Source organism: Engraulis encrasicolus, chromosome 20 (genome assembly GCF_034702125.1).
Source record: "Engraulis encrasicolus isolate BLACKSEA-1 chromosome 20, IST_EnEncr_1.0, whole genome shotgun sequence".
Lineage (NCBI taxonomy): Eukaryota > Metazoa > Chordata > Actinopteri > Clupeiformes > Engraulidae > Engraulis > Engraulis encrasicolus.
Window position 1 is genome coordinate 37,183,385 of NC_085876.1, and position 24,135 is coordinate 37,207,519.

The 24,135-nt window shown below is 43.4% G+C and overlaps 1 protein-coding gene across 3 annotated transcripts; it reads right to left on the reverse strand.

The window, feature by feature from the left end:
* Positions 1 to 7,994: 7,994 nt before the first annotated feature.
* ppp1r10 (protein phosphatase 1, regulatory subunit 10) lies at positions 7,995 to 24,063 on the reverse strand. Of its 3 annotated transcripts, XM_063185884.1 has the most exons (19): positions 23,667 to 24,063; positions 23,188 to 23,494; positions 18,690 to 18,804; positions 18,248 to 18,334; positions 17,961 to 18,096; positions 17,725 to 17,776; positions 17,459 to 17,548; positions 16,834 to 16,968; positions 16,483 to 16,588; positions 16,183 to 16,280; positions 15,904 to 16,010; positions 15,484 to 15,667; positions 14,931 to 15,074; positions 14,172 to 14,418; positions 13,779 to 13,854; positions 13,179 to 13,412; positions 12,424 to 12,568; positions 11,588 to 12,001; positions 7,995 to 11,012 (listed from the first exon to the last, which is right to left on the reverse strand). In XM_063185884.1, exons 3-19 carry the CDS (start codon positions 18,794 to 18,796, stop codon positions 10,867 to 10,869), a joined length of 2,508 nt encoding a protein of 835 aa, XP_063041954.1. In that variant the 5' UTR covers positions 18,797 to 18,804; positions 23,188 to 23,494; positions 23,667 to 24,063; the 3' UTR covers positions 7,995 to 10,866. The 3 variants fall into 3 exon arrangements, with proteins under 3 accessions (XP_063041954.1, XP_063041953.1, XP_063041955.1); XM_063185883.1 differs by having other exon boundaries at positions 18,690 to 24,063; XM_063185885.1 differs by lacking the exon at positions 7,995 to 11,012 and having other exon boundaries at positions 11,025 to 12,001; positions 23,188 to 24,063.
* Positions 24,064 to 24,135: the final 72 nt, after the last annotated feature.

The window sequence follows — 24,135 nt, forward strand, 5'->3', positions numbered from 1 at the left end:
CCTCTCTCTCTCTCTCTCTCTCTCTCTCTCTCTCTCTCTCTCTCTCTCTCTCTGTCTCTCTCTCTCTCTCTCTCTGTCTCTGTCTCTCTCTCTCTCCCTCTCTCTCTCTCTCTCTCTCTCTCTCTGTCTCTGTCTCTCTCTCTCTCTCTCTCTCTCTCTCTCTCTCTCTCTCTCTCTCTCTCTCTCTCTCTCTCTCTCTCTCTCTCTCCCTCTCTCCGGCCCTGGTCTCCTGGCCGAGGTGTAATATAACATGCAGCGAGTGTATCAATGCCCCCCTTGTTCTGCATTCAATCAGAGCAGGGGCCCTCAAGACAGCCGGCTGTCCATCGGACGTTATGAATCAACTTCTTTGAAAATGGCGCTCTTCTGCCTGTGTGCAAATGCAGGTGTTCATAATAATTTATAATAATAATTTATAATCCACTATCAGGGTCGTGTTAAGATGACCTGGGGCCCCTAGGCTACAGGTTGCTGTGGCCGGCCCACCATAAGGCAAATTTCGCGACACATTTACTAATGGCGCATTCAGGGCGACTTAGAACCATGCCGATGCCCCTTACTGAACCGGAAAGTTAGTTCAGAAAGTGAACCGAAAAATACATGTTTTTTTTCTCTGCGACGATAATGTGGACGTCAGCAGATTCATCCGGGTTTCACTTGCAGAAAAAGTTCAGAGCCCGATATGAACGGGGTTGGTTCGCAGGTAAGCAATGCAGTGCCAAAGGTAACTGGTGCGGGCCCCGGCACCATTCTGGACTGCCTGAAAACGGTATCAGTGTCATAATTAAGAGCTAGGAAGGTAATATGTCTACCAACTGCACTCAACGTGAAAGATGATTTTTTTCAATATTGCATCTTGTTCTGCAATTTTTCACTTTTGGGCAATCAGGGGCCCCCTGGCAAGAGGGGGGCTCTAGGCTGCACTTATATCTAGCCTGTGCGTTAATCCAGCCCTCTACACCATTCAGTGATGATGTATGCAGCATAGCCTCATTGTGCAAAAATTTGTCTGGCATTACGCTTCTCCACAATCCACATATATGAAGACATTAGAAAACGCACTGTAAAAACCACATAAACACACAACATGGCAGACATAGAGTCTGTTTAATCGACTAGGTCCATAAACCGTTGAAGTAGAGCTGCAGTAGACCAGTAATGTGCATATTGTTGGTTAAATGGTCAGGAACAGACTAAACTTCATGATGTTACTGTACATTACATTAAACTTTGCTTTTATCCAAATCAACTAACAGATATTTACGGGACATTGGTTACAGTCCCTGAAACAATGTAGGATTAGATGCCTTGCTCAAGGGCATCTCAGCCACGGAGTAGGGTGAGGCAAGGGTGGGATTTGAACCGGCAACCCTCTGATCTAAATACCAACACCTTAACAAATTAGGCCATGGCTGCTCACGGATGAGCTTGAGAATCCACAAGTGGGGCCTGTGCTTTTTGTTCCTACACCAGGGGTGTCAAAGTCAAATTGACCAAGGGCCAAAATCAAAATATGTAATGAAGCCGAGGACCAAACTGAAAATTTGATTTTAAAAAATGTGCATACACTTAATACTCATATTTAAATTTCACAAACAGTTATATTCTAGACCAAATGTGCGTATATATCCTGTTGCCTATGTGTGGGCTGCTTCACTGTCCTGGGCCCACTCATATTCCTGTGAGAGACCAAAATTCATGTTACGCTGTATATGGTGTATAATGGGCCAACTGTAATGAATATTTGAAATGGTCTCGCGGGCCAAATAAAATGGCTCTGCGGGCCAAATGTGGCCCCCGGGCCTGAGGTTGACACCCCTGTCCTACACCATGCAACGTTAGGTTAGGTTAGGTTTCTTTATTAGTCTCCACGAAGGAGAAATTTGCTTTGGAGACAGGGAGGTTGCAGCATCATAAAACACATAGAACACATAGGACACATGACACCAACACAGAAAAACAAACAACAATAGAATTCACTCACAAGAAAAACAGTGTACATGTTCAGAAGCACTGGATGTCCTAACCCACTGCCCCTGACCCATCCAGTCCATACACGCTACCCCCCCCCCCCCACACACACACACAATACACCCCACACACACACACACACACACGCACGCACACACACACACACACACACACACACACACACACACACACACACACACACACACACACACACACACACACACACACACACACACACACACACACAGCTCAGTACACCCCAACCGTCCTACAACCACCCACACCTTCACCCTGCAATAAATAACTAGGTTACATCCAGTCCATAATTTACATAAAAACAGACTCTATTGTGGCTCTATAGAGAACAGACTCTATTGTGGCTCTGTAGAAGATCAACATTATGTTTTTACACACTCCAAAGACAAAAAAATGGAGACGCTGGTATCCTGGCACAGACATTGGTGACCTGGGTGCGCCAGCTAAGGTCGCGATGTATATCTACCCTCAAACGTAATCATCTCTTGCCACAGTTTTATAGAACATTGGCAGGTCATGGATAGTGATGCCAAATATTTTTACATTTTAATTTCACATTTTTTTTTATTGGGGTTTTGTTCCATTTCCACCACGTGATTAACAGAGACTTTTCAACTGGAACATGTGATTATTATGGATATGTGCGATGTGTTTTATGAATTTAGTGCTACCTTTATTTTTGAACACCATAATGTCAACTCAAGGTGTACTTCTGGAGACTCGCTGTCAGTCTGTGCCTAGACAACTGATGGTTTATTAAAATTACATCCGGGTGACAAGCCCTGAGTCGTCACCATTGCGTCACTTTCTCCTGAGAGCCAAGTGCTATACCACAAACTGTGTGTGTGTGTTGTGAATGGGAGCGGAGTGATGAGGTGTCCTTAACCGTAACTGTGTGCAGTGCACACACGTTCACACACACTCCCGCTCACCCTCAAACACACAGATGCAAATTGAGACTGTACTAACGCCAGGTCAATATTTACCCAGGAGGGGAGGGTCCCTAAGGCCACTCCTGTCCACACACACACACACACACACACACACACACACACACACACACACACACACACACACACACACACACACACACACACACACACACACACACACAAACACACACACAAACACACACACACACACACACACACACACACACACACACACACACACACAAACCACATGTGCCACCTGTGCCCGGTCCCGCCCTTGGAACACGGATCTCCTTGGCGGTCGGCCAGATGCACTGTGATTGGCTAAGGGTGTTAATGAGTCAGTGCTGATTGGCGGTTGCCAGATGTCCACTAGGCTCTGGAATTAAACAGCCCTGGGGTGTTAGAACAACAGCCGCAACCCAAAAGCAAATACTTATTAAAGGAACAGTCCATTTTCTGGTTACCTTGATTTCATTTCAGGGTATTGTTAATATGTAGTTAAGCCCTGGTAAAGTATGATAATACATTGGATTTTGCATTTGCATTGCCTAGTTTTAACCCTTGTAAGGTGTGTGTGTTTGTATTACATATGGTGTTTGGGTCATTTGACCCAGTCATATTGAAAAGTAATTTAAAACTAACCCTACCCTAACCCTAACCCTAACCCATATTCACCCTCATGTTCCCTCCATCCTGCTTGTAAATTCCTGTGTATACAGTTCTGCACATAATAATAGCAGTGCCACTGCCTTTACACAGATGAGTAAATGTCAAAATTCTTCAAATAAATTGTACTTTAATGAGCAAAAATGCTATAGAGACACTGAACATCCACTGCACAGTCCATTGTAAAGCAAAAAAAAAAAAAGAAATGGGAAAAGTAATTACATTTCATAATATTTCATAGAAAGTTCAGAAATGTCATCATGTCCAAAAACAATAGCCTAGTTCCTACCAGACCTATGTGTGATCTGTATAGCTCTGGAGCCCCCTGGTGTCGCTCAACACACACGGAGGTCTGGGAGCATGTACCAGGATTCCATTTCTCCAGTCAAAAAATTATGTATTGCTTCAATATCAATGGCAGTTCGCATTGAGGAGTCACAGGACATATTAAAGACTATAGGCCCTATTGGCGCTTTAGAGATGAACAGAAAATGTTTTTGAAGGAATTTGTTGATATTGAATCAATAAATGCTCCAATTATTTTTTGACTGGGGAAATGAAATCCTGCTACATCATCCCAGACCTAGTGGAGCTCACGAAGCTGCGCGAAACTACTGGTCGGGCAAGAACCAGGCCACGTACAAACTAACACATTCTTTACAGTTCACCTTTGCTGAGCATCCTAAACTAATATTTTGTTGCATAACTATGGTTTTTAATGACAGTTTTGCATCTGTGGTGCATGGAGTCGACCAACACCTGGCATTGGTCAACAGGTATTGCAGGCATCCGATTGATACGGGTCATAGTTATATTAAGTGTATGCTAAGAAAAGTGTAGGCTTATCCTATGAAGTGGAAGTAAAGTTGACAAAGACATGCGCATACGGCGAATGAATGAATTAATAGCCTATGAATGAATGAAAAATTCTACTTTTAACCTTTCAAGCCATTTAAAGTACCTCTTCACATCTACCCAACCTCCTCAACAAGGTGTCCAAAATGCATACACACTTTAAATCATTGCAAAGAAGGTGTTTCAAGGTCAGTTTCAGAGTAATTGGATTTACTTTTACTTTCTGAACCACTGAATCTCTGAATCTATAATGCTGTTGATATTTGAACAGATGTGATCATCACTACTTACCCCCCCCCCACACACACACACATACCCACCCACACCATCTTCCAATTTACCCTTTGTTACAAAATTTAGCATAAATTGTTCTAAAATAAATATTTATTCATTAACAAATATAATATTTTTGTCCATCAGTGTGTTGAAGGATTATCGCCATGTCAGGTGAAACGCGAATGTCAAAACAGGGATGTGTGATAGAGAATTAATGGACCTTACAGCTCCAGGTGTCAAATTGCCACGGCAAATTGATAATAGGCACCCTATGATGACTATGCTAATTTTACCCTTAGATACGAAGTAGCAGAGTGCTTGTTTGTTAATATATGCAATGAAGACAAATTATAGGCCCGCCAGTGGCGGGCTGCCTAGTTTTGCGCTCAAACGCGCAAGCGGTCTAAAGCTCTCCAAAAGCGCTCCAAAGCCAGCGCCCCATTTGGAAAGCTATGACGCACGGCACAATTGATGCGGGTCATAGTTATATTAAGTGTATGTTAAATAAAAGTGTATGTTAGCCTATCCTATGCAGTGTAAGTACATAATGGGCCCGTGACGGGCTGCATTATTTTGCACTCAAACGCGTTCCAAGCCAGCAGCCCATTTGGAACGCTATGACGCACGGCACAATTGATAGGTGTCATAGTTAAATAACCCATGGAACAATTTCCATTGGGTTCGGACACGGTGGCGTGGTGGTTGGCGCGTCCGTTCACCATGCAGGCGACCCGGGTTCGAGTCCCGCCAGGCTCAGACCCGGGCGCAGCATGGGGCAGTGCCGAAGAGAGGACGCACGGCGAGTAGAACAGATGACACGTAGGGACAACGTCACACAGGACCGTCGATATAGACAGCAAGCAAGTCGAGACAGCAGGCAGGGAGGGCAACACGTCACTCAACGTTGAGCACAATGCCATCGATGGATCAATATCAATATGTGCTAGTATATGCACTATGAATCTACAGTGCTAGTATACGCACGGCACTGCTAATAAGACAGCGCGCTCAACCCCGCCAGTGTGACTGAACCTTTTGTATTTCCAGACTGGACTAAATAATAAAAAAAACGTTTTTGCTTAGTCTGTCAATTAAAGTCCCATAATCATACTTTTATTATTATTCTTTTTTTTAAAGAAATCTGTTCGGCGGTGTTTTCTGCTCAGGCAATCTAAGAACCTATACACACCTCAGTACAGTTGGTGTTTCCTGAAATTCATGTAGACTACCTTTCAGAGTAATCGAATTCTTCTATATTGTCCACCATATGAAACATCACTTTGTCCAGTCATCACCTACTCTCAAACTTTTCTCTGAAGTTTATGAGACCTACTTACAGCAGCAGTCACTGACTGAAAGTGAATGCACAAAGATAAGTGTGTGTGTGTGTGTGTGTGTGTGACAGAATGGACTCAAGTTTGACAACAGGTGGTGTTAAAACACAGTGATGAATTTAAATCTGATTAATGAAAACATATTTTGCACAAAATATATATTTGAAGGTCGGTGCACTGTAGAATGTGGCCAGAATGGGTGGGCTACTGCAACTATGCTGCTCATTGAAACTGTGCTGCCTATTACCAAATTTGATCTTTTAATGAATATTTATGGAATAATATTTACTAGTATAACCAAAGTACAGTTTTAGGTCAAAGTCAAAGTACAAGTTTTGCAGCTAAAAATGTTTATTTCTGGACATTCAAAATGGCCGACCACGGAGAAGATCCCATTTTCATGTATGAAAAGTGCAATTTCCCAGTCATAATGAATACTTAAAATGTGGTGGTTGTGGTAAGTAGCCTATTCATGAAAAATGTAACCTATTTGAATGGACAGCATGAATTCTGAAAATAAACTACAAAAAATATTACACAGTGCCCCTTTTAAAAATAAGTTGCAGACAGTGTACTTCAGCTTCTCTCTACAAGTGATGTTTGTCCCATGGTGATGCACAGGGATGATGAGTCCCAATTGTACTGAATCTAAGCTACTTAATGATTTAAACTTTAATACTGAAGAGAAAATTCCCTGAAGTGGATGTTTCAACAAGACAATGACCCCAAACACACCAAGCGAGCAAAAGCATGGTTCCAGACAAACAGCATCCAACTAATGGAGTGACCAGCACAATTTCCAGACCTCCATCGCATCGAAGAGTTGTGGGCTGACATAGAAATGCTGTTCATGAGGTATTACTTTCCCCAATGTTACTGCTTTGAAATATAATGTGCAGTGAATGTACAGTGTTCCCAATGGATTTTTGCTCATGAAAGTAGAATTTATTTGAAGAATTTTGACATTTATTCAGTCAGTGTAAAGACACTGCTATTATTTTGAGCACTACTGTATATGTTTTTGAGAGTGAGAGTTCAGAGAGAGAAAGATAAGGAGACGGTGAAGAAAGTGAATTGCCTAAACTTAATCCAAGATCTTGGATTGAACCACTAGTGCTCTTCTCGTGCAAGGTTGAAACATTGATGCACAACTGAGGGACTGAACATTATCTACACCTTCTGTCAGTCACCCTCTGCCTTGTCTACTCAACACGTGCTCATTATTCTATCAGAGTTTAGAAAATATTGATGTATAGGCCCCCAAAATGATATGGGTCAAAATGATCCGGGAACACCTCCTGTGTAATAGAGATGTGCAGGGGTGGTGCCTTTTTTTCCAGATTTATGTTCCTCACAGAAAATGAGCCAAAGCCAGTGGATTTCAGTGTGAAACAATATTAACTTACACTATTGTTCTCAAGCAAAACACTGAATACGGGTCAAAATGACCCGAACACCTTACAAGTGTTAACAGTATAGCCATATCAAGCATAGCAATGGAAGTCTAGGTTAAACAAAACATAATGAAATTTACTTATACAACTCTTTAAATTAATGTAAAATTCACGACAGTGCTGCAAACGGACATTTAATTCCATCCAAGGATCACTTGTGGCTTGATCCTAATGGTTCTATACACTTCCAGTGATTATGCCAATAGCTACCTGTATGCTAATAATTATAATACTAATAAAGCTACATACTGAAAACACAGAGAAGAAAATTATATGCACATCCATGTTTAATACTTGGAAATACAGCAAATCAAAAAAGGGCGGACTGTTCCTTTAAGGGAGAGTTAAGATTTGTGACGTTTGCTGTGAACTGTCGTTGCCATGGGTGCTTTAGTAATGCAGCATATTTGTGCTTTTTCATAGTGATCTCAAAGCACTCTGAAATAAACCCCCCGAGATTCCAATGGTAGTTTTTGTTTCCCACATTTATTAATTCATGTACAAAATACTTATGACAATGTGTGAATACTATACAATTTACATCATGTGCATGTGTCTATCCACTCAGACAAGTACACGCACACACATCACTATACACAAAAAAGAAACCCCTTCAGCACCGAGGGGTTTTTTTTCTTAAAAAAAAAAAAAGCAAATTTATTAATAATGTATAAAAATAGAAACCCATAAGCAAAACTCAACCAAACGAGCGAAGGCGAGGAGGGGGCAGACCTTCAAAATAAACAAAACCTTAACAAAAAGTAAACAAAGTTACGGTCCCACAAGAGACATGAAGGCCACCGTTTTCACAGAAAACAATTGGAATAGGCTTGGCCCAGAGTGGTTCATGACCCCACTTTTCAGCTTCCGGCATTCGCAACACACACACACACACACACACACACACACACACACACACACACACACACACACACACACACACACACACACACACACACACACACACACACACACACACACACACACACACACACACACACACACACACACGAAAATGAATAGAGCTCAATAACATGGGACGGTGAAATGAATGTACACTGTCAAAGCTCAGCCGAGCTCACCTGGCACGTTACAACATTCAATCTACGTTGAGATAACCAACGCATGCTGTACCACCCCATGATTGTCACAATGTTACAGGTACAATTAAACTGGTACGGCAAAAACATATCCATTTGAATTAATGTTCAATCAACCAACCAAATCCCATCAATGTCGCAAATGAACAGTCAAAGAAAGGGGAAAGAAACGGTACAATTTCAAAAGCCAGTGGCAAACTTTCCAAAACAGTAATCAAAGTTTGTAGTCAAAGGCCATAGTAAAATCCAAAGAAAAAAAGAGAAGAGTGGAAGATGGGTGTGCCCTGTGACAGGTTAACCAAGGCCTGAATGAACCAGAATGTAGCCTAATCAGTGGTCATTAGCTTTCATGCCAGTGCATACGTCTCATCTGATCTGTGTATAATACTGCATCCTCCCCATATTTCTTTGGGGCATAATCATCAAGTCTATGTATTTATGGTATTTGTATAAGGCGTCAAACCAAGTGATGTCTACTGGACCTGACAGGTGTCTCTTTAGTTATCGGGGTACAATGGGGGCCAAGAGCAGCAGAGACAACAACAGCAGCAGCAGCAGCAGCAGCAGCAGCAGCAAAAACACACACAAGTCCTTAGGCAGAGAGCTGCTTCTTCAGAGGGGTATAACCAACACGCTGCTTCAGGAGTAAGAGGTAAATCATCAGTTAAGAGGTAAATCATCTAATGGAAGAGCCTGGAGTCCTCATTTTCTTGCTCTTCTATTAGATGATTTAAGAATTGCTCTTAAGAAAATGAGGACTCCAGGCTCTTCTATAGATGGTTTAGGTCTTACCCTGGTTAACTACTGAACCAGCTTCTTAGTATAGGCCCGTGGTCTTTTGTGTTCTTGTGTAGACTCAACAAAAAAGAGGTGAATTCACATGGGAAAGCCGTAGAGGAACACACGCCTCAAAACAAGTAAAATGAACAACACAAAAAAAGGAAAAAGAAAAAGAAAGTGTGCCATCAGATGTGTGGTGTGACGAGACTTTTTTTTTTTTTTCTCGGAATGGAAGTCATTCTCTCGTGGACTGTGAAAATTAAGCCGCACACAATTGTCAAGCAAAGTCTCGGGCAATACAACCTCTTCATGAAAAAAAAAAAAGTTTGTTCCTTTAGTGTGAATTTCTTGCGGAGTTCTGCTGTCTTCAACAGCAGGTATATCCTTCATGCATACTCCAGGTTCTAAAAAAAAAGTTCAAGGCCACAAAACGCCAAACTTTTCACGAGATTGCACTTTGTTTTGTCGTGAAGAAGTCGAAACAGTTTCCATCTCACGTTTTGTCCTTGAGCCATACCATTCAGTGGGAAGGAACAGCACAAATGCACTGGGCTCAAAGAGAGGGGCTTATGAAATGCCTAATACTTAAACCTGTCGTTGTTAAATAGTAAAAAATAGAACTCTGTAAAATCTCTCTCTCTGTCTCTCTCTCTCTATATATATAGATATGTTTGTCACTCATTTTTTGGATTTGGATAGGGCATCACAAGTACCGGAGAGGAGAAATGCAGGGCTCTTAGAAAAGGAAGATGGAATGAGTGTAGGACAGTGCCGTGAGCATTGGCCATATCCTTGTTATCTAGCCTGTGTCTGCCTGCCTGCGTTCACTCTCGTTAGTGGTCATAGAGGGGGACACATGGGGGGGGGGATTACAATCTCCACTGACATAAGGTGGGAAATAAAGCAAACAAACAAAACAAAAACAAAACAGAAAAGTGTATGAAAAAAAAGCACAATGCTCCTCGGCTCACACGTCTAGACGGCCACCTCGAACACCACAACAGTCTTTCTGAGCCGTTCCAGCACATTATTCGCTCCCGCCAGAGCCTGGTTTGGTGAACATATAGACGACTAGAGAAGTAGTGTTCGTTATCACAAGGCCGCCAGGGAGAGGCATGCGAGCAGAGGCGCTCGTGAGAAGCAAGGAAAGGTACTGGCCATTTGACCACTGGGTGTGGCAGGGCTTGGGGCTGGTCCAGTGGAGTCCTCCCCTGCCAGGCGAATCTGAAACGTCAAGGCAGCCACGGGAACTCACAATGGCAGCAGCGTCTTTTATGCAAGTCCAACTGCCCCCTAGTGTCACTCCGAGGGAAGTGTCCCAATGATCACTGCTCTTTTGGATGTGTGATTGTGTTACTTTGAGTTAATTGAGTTGATTCAGTGCCCAACACTGTGGGGAGATGAGAGAGGGGGTGGAGGAAGAGGAGAAGGAGAGTTTGGGGTGTTACAGGTGAGACTGTCAGTGTTGGGAGTGTTGAGAGTATGCGGGGTGATTGGGGGGCAGGGGTGGTCCGTTGACCCCGGGGTGGTAGAAGGCGCAGTTGTTCTCGTACCGGCAGTTGCCCTTCATCATAAAGTGCCGACACACAGCCCTCTTCGACATGTCTGAGGACAGGAGAGAGCAAAAGGGGGACACATTAGACATACAGGCCTATGGCATGTCTGAGAACATATAGGAGAGAAGGGAGAGACTTTATAGACACACGGCGCGAATCCAAATACTTAATTTTACTCCCCCACAACCAAAACTTATTATTGATCATCTGAATTGCCTTGATTTACCCTCTACCAATCCAATTACTTTATGGGATATGTGAAAGCAGCTTCGTCTTTTTAAGTGTTCCTCAACGGGGGCACTACAGCCCCCACTGTGTTGGAGAGAGCCCTTGGGGGCGTTGACAAAGAGGGTGTTGGGAAGACCAATTCACAGTGAATGGAAGCCCTCACATCATTCTAGAGAGCTGTACAATAATAATACTGCATAATCAACAATAGCATGCAGAAAAGTAGCTTTATTTATTTATTTATTTATTTAGGTGTGTATGTATGTATGTATGTATGAATTTTATTTATTTGTAATCTTCAGCATTATACTGTTGGTTGGGGGGGCGTTGCCATGCTTGAGGACGGTGGGGTGCGTTTCTTCAAAAACAATGTTGGTCTTTATCTGGTTGACTTACCACCCATGTTGTTGTGTCCTCCGCGGGGCCCTCCGCGGCCCCTCCCCCTGAAGCCCGGCTCTCCTCCCCTGCCTCGGCCCCGGTGGAAGTGTCCTCCCCGGTGCGGTCCGCCGCGCATCGAGTCGTCTCCCCAGTAGTTGCCGTTGTCTCCGCCGCGCCCCCCTGGGCCTCCAGGGCCTCCAGGGCCTCCAGGACCCCCGGGGCCGCCGGGAGGGGGCCCCATCATGCGGGGTCCGCCGGGGGGTCCGCCGGCGTTGAAGCCCGGGGGCCCATGGCCGTGCGGGGGCATGGGGTGGTTGTAGTGGGGACCGCCGGGGCCCGGGGGCTTGTTGGGCGGGTAGCCGCCGTTCATGGGCATGTTCATGTTCATGGGCATGTTCATGCCGGGCCCGTGACCCAAGAGACCCGTAGGCACTGGAAAGGACAAAGACACAAACATTACAAATTAGATTCTCCACATCGTTGTAGTTAAGGAACAGTTAAGTATATTCATCAATCATCACTACTTAACACAATAACAGCCCACGAGTGCTTCTACCAGTATAGTGTATTTAACCCATTTTGTCCTAAGTCCTTTTTGGGAAAGGGTGCCCTCTTCCTATTAAATCCTAAATATCTCAGCCTCCGAAGCACATACAAACATGAAATGAGTTACATTTAAAAGCCAAGACCCTCCCCTTGCATTGTGATGTGTTCATTCAGCTCTATCATACCCACATTTTTAATAAAACAGCTCAAATCTCAAGAACCTGAATGCAGCGTATATGTCGCCCCAGGACACAATGGGTTAACACAACAACAGTACCGGTAGTTATATCAATAGTTCTGAGGTCTACCTGGCGGCATGTTGTTGGGCATGTTCTGGTTTGGGTTCTGGTTCTGGTTCTGGCTCTGCTGCAGGGAGCCCAGCAGCTGCTTGATCTTGTCCGAGAAGTCGGGCTGCTTGATCAGGTCCTCTGCCGACTGGTTCCCTCCGGCACCCTGTGAACATAGTCAGCATTTCAAAATCAAGACATGACGACGGTAACAATACAACAAATTGACAAATGAACTAGTCAGAACTATTCACACAGTTCTGTGAATGTCCACAAACATACTTACAAGTTAAAATCAGGGGTGATAGTGAAAAAAAATCCTGAGCCTGAACTTTTTCCCCTGCTCTAACGACAACGACAAGCTACTGCATAGTGACGTAACGTAGGCCTATTTTGACACATTATTCAAACATTTAATAGCCTGTGTATGACCATTATTCAAGCCTGATAGTAGAAGAAAACCCTAAACGTGTAACACTTTCTGAGATAAGAATAACCTAATGGTTAATTATTATCAATGTTTTTATTTTTGCAAACTCTGTCAAGCCTGAAATCAGGCATGGAAACTGAATACTATCAGCCCTGTAAAATGATACACAAATAATGTATGCATTGTTTCTGAGCATGCTACAATGCCAGCTGCAAACAGCAGCATTCATTCTACTACCAATGCGATGCCTTGCACACATTGACCAACACAGAAACACAGTAAAAAAACTCCTCATTCTGGTGCCATCAATGCAATGTCATGTGACGCGTGCGTTCCCCGTCCTTACCATGATGGAGGTGAGCAGCTCCTGAACGTTGAGAGCGGGGTTGTTGGCAGGGGCCGCGGAATTGCCCTGCATCTGGGGGCCGGGGCCGGCGGCGGTTGTGCCAGGGCCCCCCAGGTTGCCGATCAGGTTGGCCAAGACGGGCGGCAGCCCCTTGTTGTTGTCCTGGACCATGCCCGAGGAGGCGGCACCGCTCTCCGTCTGGTCCACATAGGGCTCCTCCATCATGGTACAGTCCTGAAGCACAGGAGAAGAAGAACAGGGATGGGGAGAGAGAGAGAGAGAGAGAGAGAGAGAGAGAGAATAAACAAACGTGTGAGCTGAAGTGTTCCTGTACATTTCAGTCAGGTGCATGTTTCAAACTTGCATAACAATACAACACAACAAACAACAGAACACAAAAAAAACAAAGCAACATTTTTTATCTACGCAATATGAAGACGCATTGTGAGTCTATGTCGTCAAACAGCAGTTATATGTTGGCTATATGTTTGACATGAGTGAAGTGTGTGTGTGTGTGTGTGTGTGTGTGTGTGTGTGTGTGTGTGTGTGTGTGTGTGTGTGTGTGTGTGTGTGTGTGTGTGTGTGTGTGTGTGTGGTTACCTCGTCCAGGGGAATGAGACGTGGGGGCATGGGCTCATAGGGTTCAGGATCAGGCTCTTTGGGGCAGTCTGGAACACTAGAGAACAAAAGAACAAGAGACACATCATTACTCTAGGCACTGAAACCTCACACAACCATCATTAGACTCAGCCTCAAAAAAATAAATAAAATAAAAATACCACTGCTGCTGCTAAACCTTATCACACCACCACCCCATGATCATAATATTCAAAACGTCACTATCAAATTCAACAATATCACCACCAACTTCAAATCCCTCTTCATCTCTAAAACCAACTAAGTGAGATCCAATGACAAAAAGTTCTCTCTCTCTCTCTCTTTCTGGTATTTTAAGTCCTTCCAAGTTCCCGGTGTCTCTCCACAGGTACGTACCTCTCCTTGCTGAGGAAGATCTCCTGCAGGATGCCCATCTCACGGTCCCTCTGCGTCAGCTTCTCACTGCTGTTGGCGCCGGGCGTGACCAGCGAGGCCGGTAGGCTGAGGGCGCGCGGCAGCGACCAGGCCACCCGCTCCTCCATGGTGTCGTGCGAGAGTCGCCGCGCCATCTCAAACGTCTGCCGGTCCATCATCAGCTCGCGCTTGGCCGCCTCGCCAAAGTCCTTGATCTTGTTTACGTTCACTGGAAGGAGCAACATCAGTTATTTAACCACTTATGGATGAATGAGAACACTCTACATTCTACAACTGCTGCAACACCATGTGCAGCACAATCAAACTAGATAATCGCTTAACTACTTACTACTACTTTACTTCAGGTTACTTCTATTACGGAAGTAAATTGACAACGTTTCTGAGGCTTAACGCAGCCCTAATCGCAGAAGAAAATCTTGAGCATGAACCCTTAACATTTTTTAAATAACAAACCCTAATCACCATTTTATTTTTTATTGCAAACAAACTCTGTCAAGCCTGATATCGGACCCTGAATACCACCAGAACTAATAGAATGAATGCTATTTCAGTCTACCTGTATGTGCCAGATTAGTAGACTTGAGAGAAGGGGCGTTAAGAGTTGCTTCACCTCTACGTCTAAATAAATAACTGCAATTGCATAAATTAAAAATGTGAGCTACACGTATGCTGATTTAGCCTGCTGAAACTACCGCTAGAATTTCTCGTCCTCCTTCTCACCTCTCTCGGTCTCGTCCAGGTCAAAGTAGAAGTACTCCTTGAGCTGCTCCTCCTCGGCCCACGTCACGCTCTTCTTCTTCTTCCCCTTCTTGGTCAGGTTCTCCTCCTCCCCTTTGGGCTCAGCCAGGGCATTAGGCTTCTCACCTTCAGAGGAAAGCAGAAACATCTTTTAAAGTCATGCATTTAAACAGGCACTGTTTAAAAAAAAAAGAGTTTGTGGGCGTTATATGAGCTTGTCTATACTCATCCAGAGGTTTCAGTATATTGTTGGGTTAACAATTTAAGAGTCAAGTTAGACCCTGTGTAGGTAAAGCTACATTATTGACCTGGACTTCTTGGCTGAACAGCTGCTTTGTCTTAATGTCAATTTCCTGGCTAAACAAAAAATGTTAAATAAAGAAATGTGTTGAGTGCATGAAGTTGGGGCCTGTGAAGTAATGACTAGCATTTCCTAGCAAAACAAAAGGTTAAATAAAAAAGTATTTTGAGTACATGTTTTGAGTACATGTAGTAGGGTCCAATAAGTAGAGTAAGGAGCGAGGAGGAGGCTTACCAGAGGTGGTGGAGGTGTCCATGGCCTCGGGGTCCTCTGCAGGGACGGGGGTGCCGGGCTGCTCCATCTCCTGGGGCCCCTCCTCAGCAGGGCTGGCGTGGGACGCGGGGGCCTCGGGCGACGAGGGCTTGTTGGGCTGAGCGTTGGGGTGGACCGGCTTACCCGTAGAGTCGAACGGAGACGGCTGGAGAGAGAGTGAGAGAGAGAGAGAGATTGGCATTAATGTTGATCTGGATCACGTTTGGTTAACTGGTCAGTGACCCCACTACTACAGCGATACTGTTTGCAAACAATCAATTCAACTCTTCATGGTTTTGCGATCAGCTAATAAACAACCTAATACCTGAAACACATAATTTGCACACATTCTAGTAATTCCCTGAGCGTACAGTAGATTGAGGGGATGGATGGTAGCCCTACCTTGGCAGAGGTGGGCGAGGAGGCCTTGGTCTTGGACTTCTTCTTGATCTTGATGCCCGGAACGGGAGCCGAGTTGAGGGCATCCAAGAAGCCAGTACACTCCATGGCTGAAGAGGAGAAGGAGGAAGAGGAGGAGAGGAAGGGGTTGATGAGTCACTGGTGTAAACAGACACTGAGGAAAAGGCAGATCACGTGACTGAAATGTAAACCAAGAAAACAGAAAGAGCGGACGAGCAAGACTGTGTGTCTGTCATGAGTTGGGTGGGGGAGACTACTTACGCTGAGCGGGAATGAGTTTGACGCGAGACTCCTTGGTGGAGTTGGTGTTGAGGGGCTTGTACTTCTTCTCCATGGGTGGGGTGTCCGCTGGACCACCACTGAGATGAGGAGAGGAGAGAGAAGAAAGAAAAGAGAGGAGGGAGGAGAAAGGAGAGAAGAAATGAGAGGAGAGGAGAGGAGAGAGGATAGTGGGACAAAGTTTGAGTTTCACTGTCAGAGCATAAACAATACCAAAACCCTAAAACACAACACTTCCAACACACTCAATAAAACCAAGCTAGTGAGTGATGAATACGTTACCTGGGTCTCTTGCTGACCATTGGCTTGATATTGTACTTGTCCCCAAGGATGGGTGCAACGGGGATCTTCTTGGCGGGAGCTGGAGCAGGTGTGTCCATCTCCAAACCTGGGGGGCAACGGCAGACAGAAAGAGATGACGTGAATGTTTCAAAATGAGGGAGTAAAAGTCCTTAGGCTGCAGTGATAAAAAACAAACACAGTTTGTGTGTGTGTGTGTGTGTGTGTGTGTGTGTGTGTGTGTGTGTGTGTGTGTGTGTGTGTGTGTGTGTGTGTGAGAGAGAGAGAGCTGTGAAAGTCCAATTTCAAATGAATAAAGCGTGGCCAGGTTTGTCTGGGCAGGCTATAACGCACCTATGGAGCGAATCTTGGCATGGCTGGGGGCATGGGCCTTGGGCTTGTCTTTCCTCTTCTCCTCCTCGCCACCTTTGCTGTCCATGCCCTTGGCCTCCGACCGAGACTTGCCCTCTTCCTTCTTCTTCTTTTTATCTGACAAAAGCCAAGTAGATAAAGACACACAGGTCATGCACAGATTTGAAAACAGGACTCCCTCTTGTAAACACTGTCTCTCTTTGAAGAACGAGACAGAAGGACCCAGAGAGCCATCAAGGAGGCCTTTGTGCAGCGTGGCAAAACATGAATGCCAAGAGAAAAGGGAAACAAGAGTGTCAAGACATAGAGGAAAATAGCCTTGAAAAGCAGGTGTGAATGGCAAAGTAGGAAAAAAAAATCCACATTTGCTCAAAAAGACAGCACAACATAGCATAAACGTACTGTGCCTGATCATACACATTGTGATCAATTTACAGGTCAGAAATGCTATATTTCTAACCGGAAATCTGGACTCTCGCCAATTGAATGCAGTTCTGCCACTGGAACGCTATGTGGAGCTTGGTGTAACTACATTCATTTGGCGAGGCAAAGATCCAATAGAATGAAAGTTTGAAGGGAGAGTGAAAGCTGAGAGTTTGCTGCTTACCTGATGGCGATGCCCCGCTGGTGGAGACGCTCTGGGAGCGGACGATGCTCATCCAGCCCTCCACCACTATGGACGCCAGCTTCCTCAACTCTGCAAGAGACACCCGGCACACATTAGGGTGGTTAACAAGGACACATCACAAGTGATGTTATACTACTGTTTTCACTTAAGCAACCAATGAGAGGGACTGTGCCCGATTGTGGCCTAGAAATAGACAGCAACAACACAGGAGAAAAAAAAAACAAAGAAAGAGAGAAAATACTCACCATCTGTGTCACCGTTCTTGCTCAAGTGCTTCACCAGTTTGGCGGTGTTGTTCTGTTTATGGGAGGACAACAAGCACTGTAAACAAACTCACATACACAACATCACTTGCAAAATATCATCAGCATGAGAATGAACCTGAACATTTAATTTGGCCCCACAGGGCAATTCAGTTGAATAATCTCCCAACACATGATAATAAATTAAAATAAAACAGAGAACCCTGTCGTTCCCTCACCTGTTTCAGATGGTCCACGGTGAGAGGCAGCTTCTGCAGGGTCTGCAGGATGAGCTGGAGCATGGGCGTGTTGGTGGTGGTCTTGGAGTAGGTGAGCCAAGAGTTCAGCAACTTGTAGCCACCCACACGAATAAATCTTGGGGAGGGAGGATATATGAGAGAGAGAGAGAAAGAGAGTCACACACATACAAAAAGGGTAAGTCAGTAAGCCAAGGTCAAGATCGCTATTATTTCAGTGTGTGTGTTAAATGTTGGGTGAATGAGGCAAGTCAAGAGGAACTTCATACCGGTTCAGAACGTCATGGGACTTGGTCTGCAGCAGGATGTTCAGGTACATGCACCTGTTGACCATTTTTTGGGAAGTCTTCATGAGACTGAGGGAGACAGGAAAGAAGGGAGAGTTGGACGGTGGTAGTGGAATATGTGATCACAGCTCATGTCATCTGTACATCACAGGTGGCTCATGGCTACTGGTTTGTTTTATTTGTGTATTTTAATTTTCATAATGCTTTCAATTAGACAAGGGCAGCTTTACAATGATTGATGGTGTATTTTTTCACATAATAATGATTTGTGTAATTTCTTTCATGGAAGGCCAGTCATTTTAATAAAGCCCTGTGCTTGTAGGTGTAAAAGTGGTATGGCTGAAAATGCAACGGTGATTAGGTGAGCGGACAAGGACCAAACTTGAAGAGAAACAAAGGTGTGTATTGTGGCACAAATGTTCACCTGTAGACTTTCGCGACTCCCTCAAGGCTGCGCAGTTCGCCATCCTTCCCAAGGAGGTTTTCCACTGCCTCCAGGGCGTCTCTCGGTTTATAAGGCACCACTGCCATCGGTGCGACTGGAGAGGGGAGGGGAAGGGGAAAACACAAGACAGTTATGTGCACACATCCAACACGATATCATACACCCACCAGACTGCCCCCACACCGCTTAGTTTATGAAGCGGTGCATTGTTAGATTTTCAAGTCAAATTAAATAATCAATGAAAGCACTTGTGCTTCCCTGTTGGAAAGTAATACAAACAGTGACACATCATCTTGCCATAGAGAAGTAAAAAGGCTACCATTTACTCCTGAATATTAACTAGAAAGTCTAATGTTTTTTGAATGGAGCTCATTGGAACCAAGAAAGGGATCATCCTGGGCATATTCCATTTCACAACCAACTTGTGCATTCTGCACCATAGTGTCAAAGAGTAGATGAAGAGAGTAGAGTAGAGATGATAAAAGTGCTGAATCAACCCTTCTGTGCAACAGGGGAAGATCCCCCCTCCTTCACAACTTGACAAGTTTCATTTCCAACCTCAAGATAACATAGAATAATAGACACACAACCAAGATTTTCGAAAACAAGGGAAGTTAATCTCCTTAATATCATTTGAGAACAATAAAAACCAGCATTCCTATTACCAATTCTACACCTCAACTCATTTCTCTGTCAAAATCAGACGCTGTGAGTTAGTTCTTCAGAAGTGCTGTTGTATTACTAACCGATGAAAAGAAACAGCCTTCATCATTGCAGTCATACCCCATATTTCAGAGGATTTTATTCACTACAAAGTTTAGTCGCACTTGACCTCTACATTGTGAAAAAATAAAGTATGAGGAGAAAGTGTTTGCACAGGCCTAAAATTACACAATAGGGAAAATGTACTCATAGATATGACAGATGAGTCATAACTGATTACATCACAAACAAGGAACAAAGATGTGTGAGCTGGCAAGAGGGAAGGAAAACCTTGGCACGCCTCTCTAATTTCATTTGGCAATTCACCTCATAAGACTTTGTGATTGTGACTTCCCTTTGTGATTGTACTGGTGTTTAGTGCTTATTACTTTAGATTCATGAGTGAAACAAGCACCATTCACACTGGTAGATGATCATATTAGGGGTGTCAATTAGGATACACACCAGCCACACACTACACAGCAGGCAAAATATTAAGGCTACAGAGATGTGTGTTTAAAGAGAAAACTGTTAGAAGCTTCATCATGTTGGACTCACCTTTCGGCTGCTTTAACACTTAGAAAGTGCATGTGCTTTTGAAATTCAAGGTATGGTCAAACATTGATGGGACTTAGTGATTTAACTATGGGGTTTAGATTGCGTGGATGCAGTCATTTCTCACACACACTGCTCTTTTTCTGTACTTTTTTGTGGTCTAACAGCATATTTACATTCATATAGGTATGATTTCTGCCTTTACATCATTCATTTGACTACACGTTAAAACCTGCTTACTGCACACTCTTTGACTTCACAGCTTTAATTCAGAGTGACAAACATGTTTCATCTCCAGTATGATCAATCTGTTAAGTCAAGCAGTGTGGTACATCCTTTTAAATGGTTAACAGTCCAGCTGTGCGTGGAAGTTTGAAATTTTAACTTTTATTTAAATTAATTTCATTCTAACTACAAGGCCTAGTTTGTCAGTATGACAAATTTTGTTATTCCCTTCCCATATCTAACTACACTCATATTTCAATGCAACTATTCACACTTCAATATCGCACATGGAAAACATCATGCACAATCGTTCCAGTATTGGTGAATAAGAAGCCCTGGCTACATCACTGCTCGGGGAAATACTAGCACATAGCAACAAACATTCATACTTACAATTCCTCCCTCTCCTCTTCCCCACACACTAACAGACACACACACACCTCTAAGGGATCTGAAGTAGAAGAATCAATTAAGAATCATGGATGAACCTGTATTCCAGGGGGCCAAAGAGACTTAAATGATAAAAAGTAGGAAGCACATTCTTGAAAGTTTGTAGATGATTCATATTTAAAGTAGCAAAATAATAATAATAATAACAAAATTGAAAAAAAGGACAATTTTAAAATGAGGTACAATGTATGTTCATTCTAATTGCAATTACTCCCAACAATATATATATTTTTAATTTGTAGGCCCCACTTCTTGACAGAAAAAAGGCAATTCATAAGGAGAGAAAATAATAATAATTGCTTGACAAATTTCGCTCTGCTGACAGCATCAGTAGACTGACATGCACGTCCACTTGCGCCTTCGAGTGGCGACATGTGATCTCTGCAGTCAGTAGAAAGTAAGTTCTCCTGAAAGACGACTGGGATGAAAAAAAAAACACCAAAAAAAACAAAACAAAAAACCTTCACTAAACAAAGCAAAAACGGCAGAATACTGAGTAGCTAGTGGCCTGCTTTGTCTTGTTAAATGTGCATCTACTTAGAACATAATAGACCTGGGTTCAAACGAATAACATAGAGGAGGGGCGTTTCTTATTATGGGTAAATGTCTGGCGACGTCATTTAGGACTGCCTCTGCAGTGGCAACTATTTATACCTAATCTCAAAGGCTCCTTTAAAAGCCGGGCAACACACCACTGAGAGCTACTTCACAGCCGACACAACAGTTCGTAACGCGCTCTTTTGCTGTGAAATTTGAAATCACTCGGCTGGGTACACTGAGTAACTTTAGGACAGGACACTGAATACAGCATGCATTGAATGTTTAAATGATTTTTAAAAAAGTGTGAAATTTAGGCAGCACAATTTAGGCTCCAGTCTTAGTAACCGGGGCGAGTTGTGTTATGATCTGTCAAATGGCATGTGAAAAATCATGTTTGGTCTTACCCGTTTAACTGTGGTTGTAGAGGTTTTTAAAGCCTCACAATTCAGAAACGAACTCCGAAACACGGGACATACAACACAATTCCTGAAAATGCCACAACTGTTACAGATAATGTTCACAAGGTTGAACAGGCTAACAACAGCACTGGATTATGACTTTGGAAACTATAGCCGTTCTTAACAATGTAACACGAGTATGATGGATGAAAGGGTGATTAAGGCAATCGCCTATTACGTCTACATCCACTTGAATAATAAATACTAAATAAATGATAGGGAAAGGGAATATTTACATGTACCCCTAACCTTATAAAAGCGTCACCTATAGCATTATCACAATGCGACCCCACAGATAGTGTCAAGTAGATGTCCCTTCCCTCAAATGCTTCAATTGTACATAAGCCAATATGCGAGACTGACAAAGGCTCTGTTGTATAATGGACCCGAGCTGTAAAGGAGGACGGATGCATCAGCCATCTGTCACACATCCTGGCTTTCATAGTCAGGGTTGACACGAGCCGCCCCAGGAGTGCCCTTCTCAAGCTACGATTCGCTGAAGCGCCATGTATGGCCAACCCTCTCTGTTAACCACTTCATGGCGGACGTTAGGCAAAAACAACAAGAAAGCCTCACATGATGAAGCCACAAGCGCCATTTTGAAGAAAGAAAAACACGCCACGTTTGGTCTATACACCGAGCAATGGGCTACCATCGTAGCACCAACACACAGCTAATAGCAACGTCCACTTAGAAATCCAGTAAATGAATTAGATCCGAGTGAAGCTATTATGGAAAATGCCCCCGACTCTTGTATTTCCAGAGGTTGGACAACCTGAGCCTCTATTGCCTTGAGTGTTCCTCAGAGAACAACATATCCGCCATTTTAAAGATAACTCGCAAAGCGCTTTTCTAACTTCAAATTCCTCATCCGTACGCCTAAAACGGTTCCACAGAAAGCAATCTTTATCGTGAGATTGCAACGGTCAAAGCATATCCAAATAATATACTAATGCACAGTAAAATAAACTAACGAAAACGGACCCGGCGCAGAACAAGAACTAGCCAACATGAAAACGCTAACAGTAAAGCATTGTCAAGTCACAAAAGAAAAAAAGAACACATGTTTATAGCATCCACTTTCAGATTGCAAGTCCAGAAGGATCAGGTTCTGCAATCTTTATGTGTAGATTGCGTTGGTTGGTTCCAATGAGCTCTCCCTTCAAAAAAGCTTTAGCGACATCAAAATTAAATCACTTCCTGCCCTTCTTACCCTTGGCAATCTTTATGTACAGATTGCTTATGGATAGCGATGATGAATTGGTCCTGTATTCATATTGTTTAAATAATTTTCATTGGCAAACCAGTCTCACACACAAAGAGACACAGAGCACTCAGGCTCTGTAGACTTTGCTGTGCGAGCTCATATGCTAACACTAGCTGACTAGGAGCAAATGCTTAAAATAGCTTAATCCAGCCACACTACGCGCTATCTCGCTACAGTCGATTATTTCCTGCTTGATTTATATTTTATATAATTTATGGCAAGACACATTAAATATCACTATAATTCTCTCAATTTGGAATCAAATCGGTTGAACACTTACTATGTATACCTCTCCTCTGCGTCTCGGGTAGCTAAATTATATTGTGCTTTAGCTACAGCAACAAACTTCAGTTATAACAGTTTCAGAACGTTAACTGTCATGACTTTATATTATGGTTGAAAAAAAAGCTTAATGGGCGGGATTGTGAGCTCTAGGTTTTCCTTCTGGAAAAGTCGGGAGGCAAAAAGTAGTAATCAAATGTCCATTACTTGAGTAGGAAAAAATAATGAAAATATTTGGTTTTGGTCTTCAAACACAGTTGAAAATCCTCGACGCCAAATCTTCACTGAGATATCGTTGGCCACACCTAGAACAAAGAACAAAAGTAATCGACACGTTAGGATCATGTAACGAATTTAAATGATGTCTTCTTACATGACTCTCCTTGTAAACTTCACGAAACGTGTTAAATAAAACCGTCGAAAAATGTTTTTGTTCAAAATCTCGCACGGACTACACAGCTCGACACGTTTACTCACCTCAGACAAAATCCAGGAATGATCTAGAATGGGTGGGACTCTGATTTTATACTGCATGACGATTTTGACGTCACGACAGCTTTCGGGAACGAGCGTACGTGAAGTTTCGTTCAAACAAAATGGAGTTCTACGCAGAAAACGACCTTTGTCAAGGGCGAGCCCATACCCATCCCCCACTAGCATGGGTGGCGTGCTATTTGTTAACCAGTCCGTTTGCAAACGTGCATTAAAAAGGCTGTGATAATACCACACTAGCCACGGTTTTAAAGTAAGATTTATCGAGTTGAATAAGACGACCAGTTCAGAATTAATTATTACACAGAGGAACTACTGGCACGCGCACTAAAGCCAAGTTGAATGCTGCATGAAGTTGATGGAAAACATACAGCATCCAGTTTAATGAAAAGTAACTCCACATACAACCCCTTTCAAAATGTAACAGTGACATTAAATGTTTAAATGCACAATA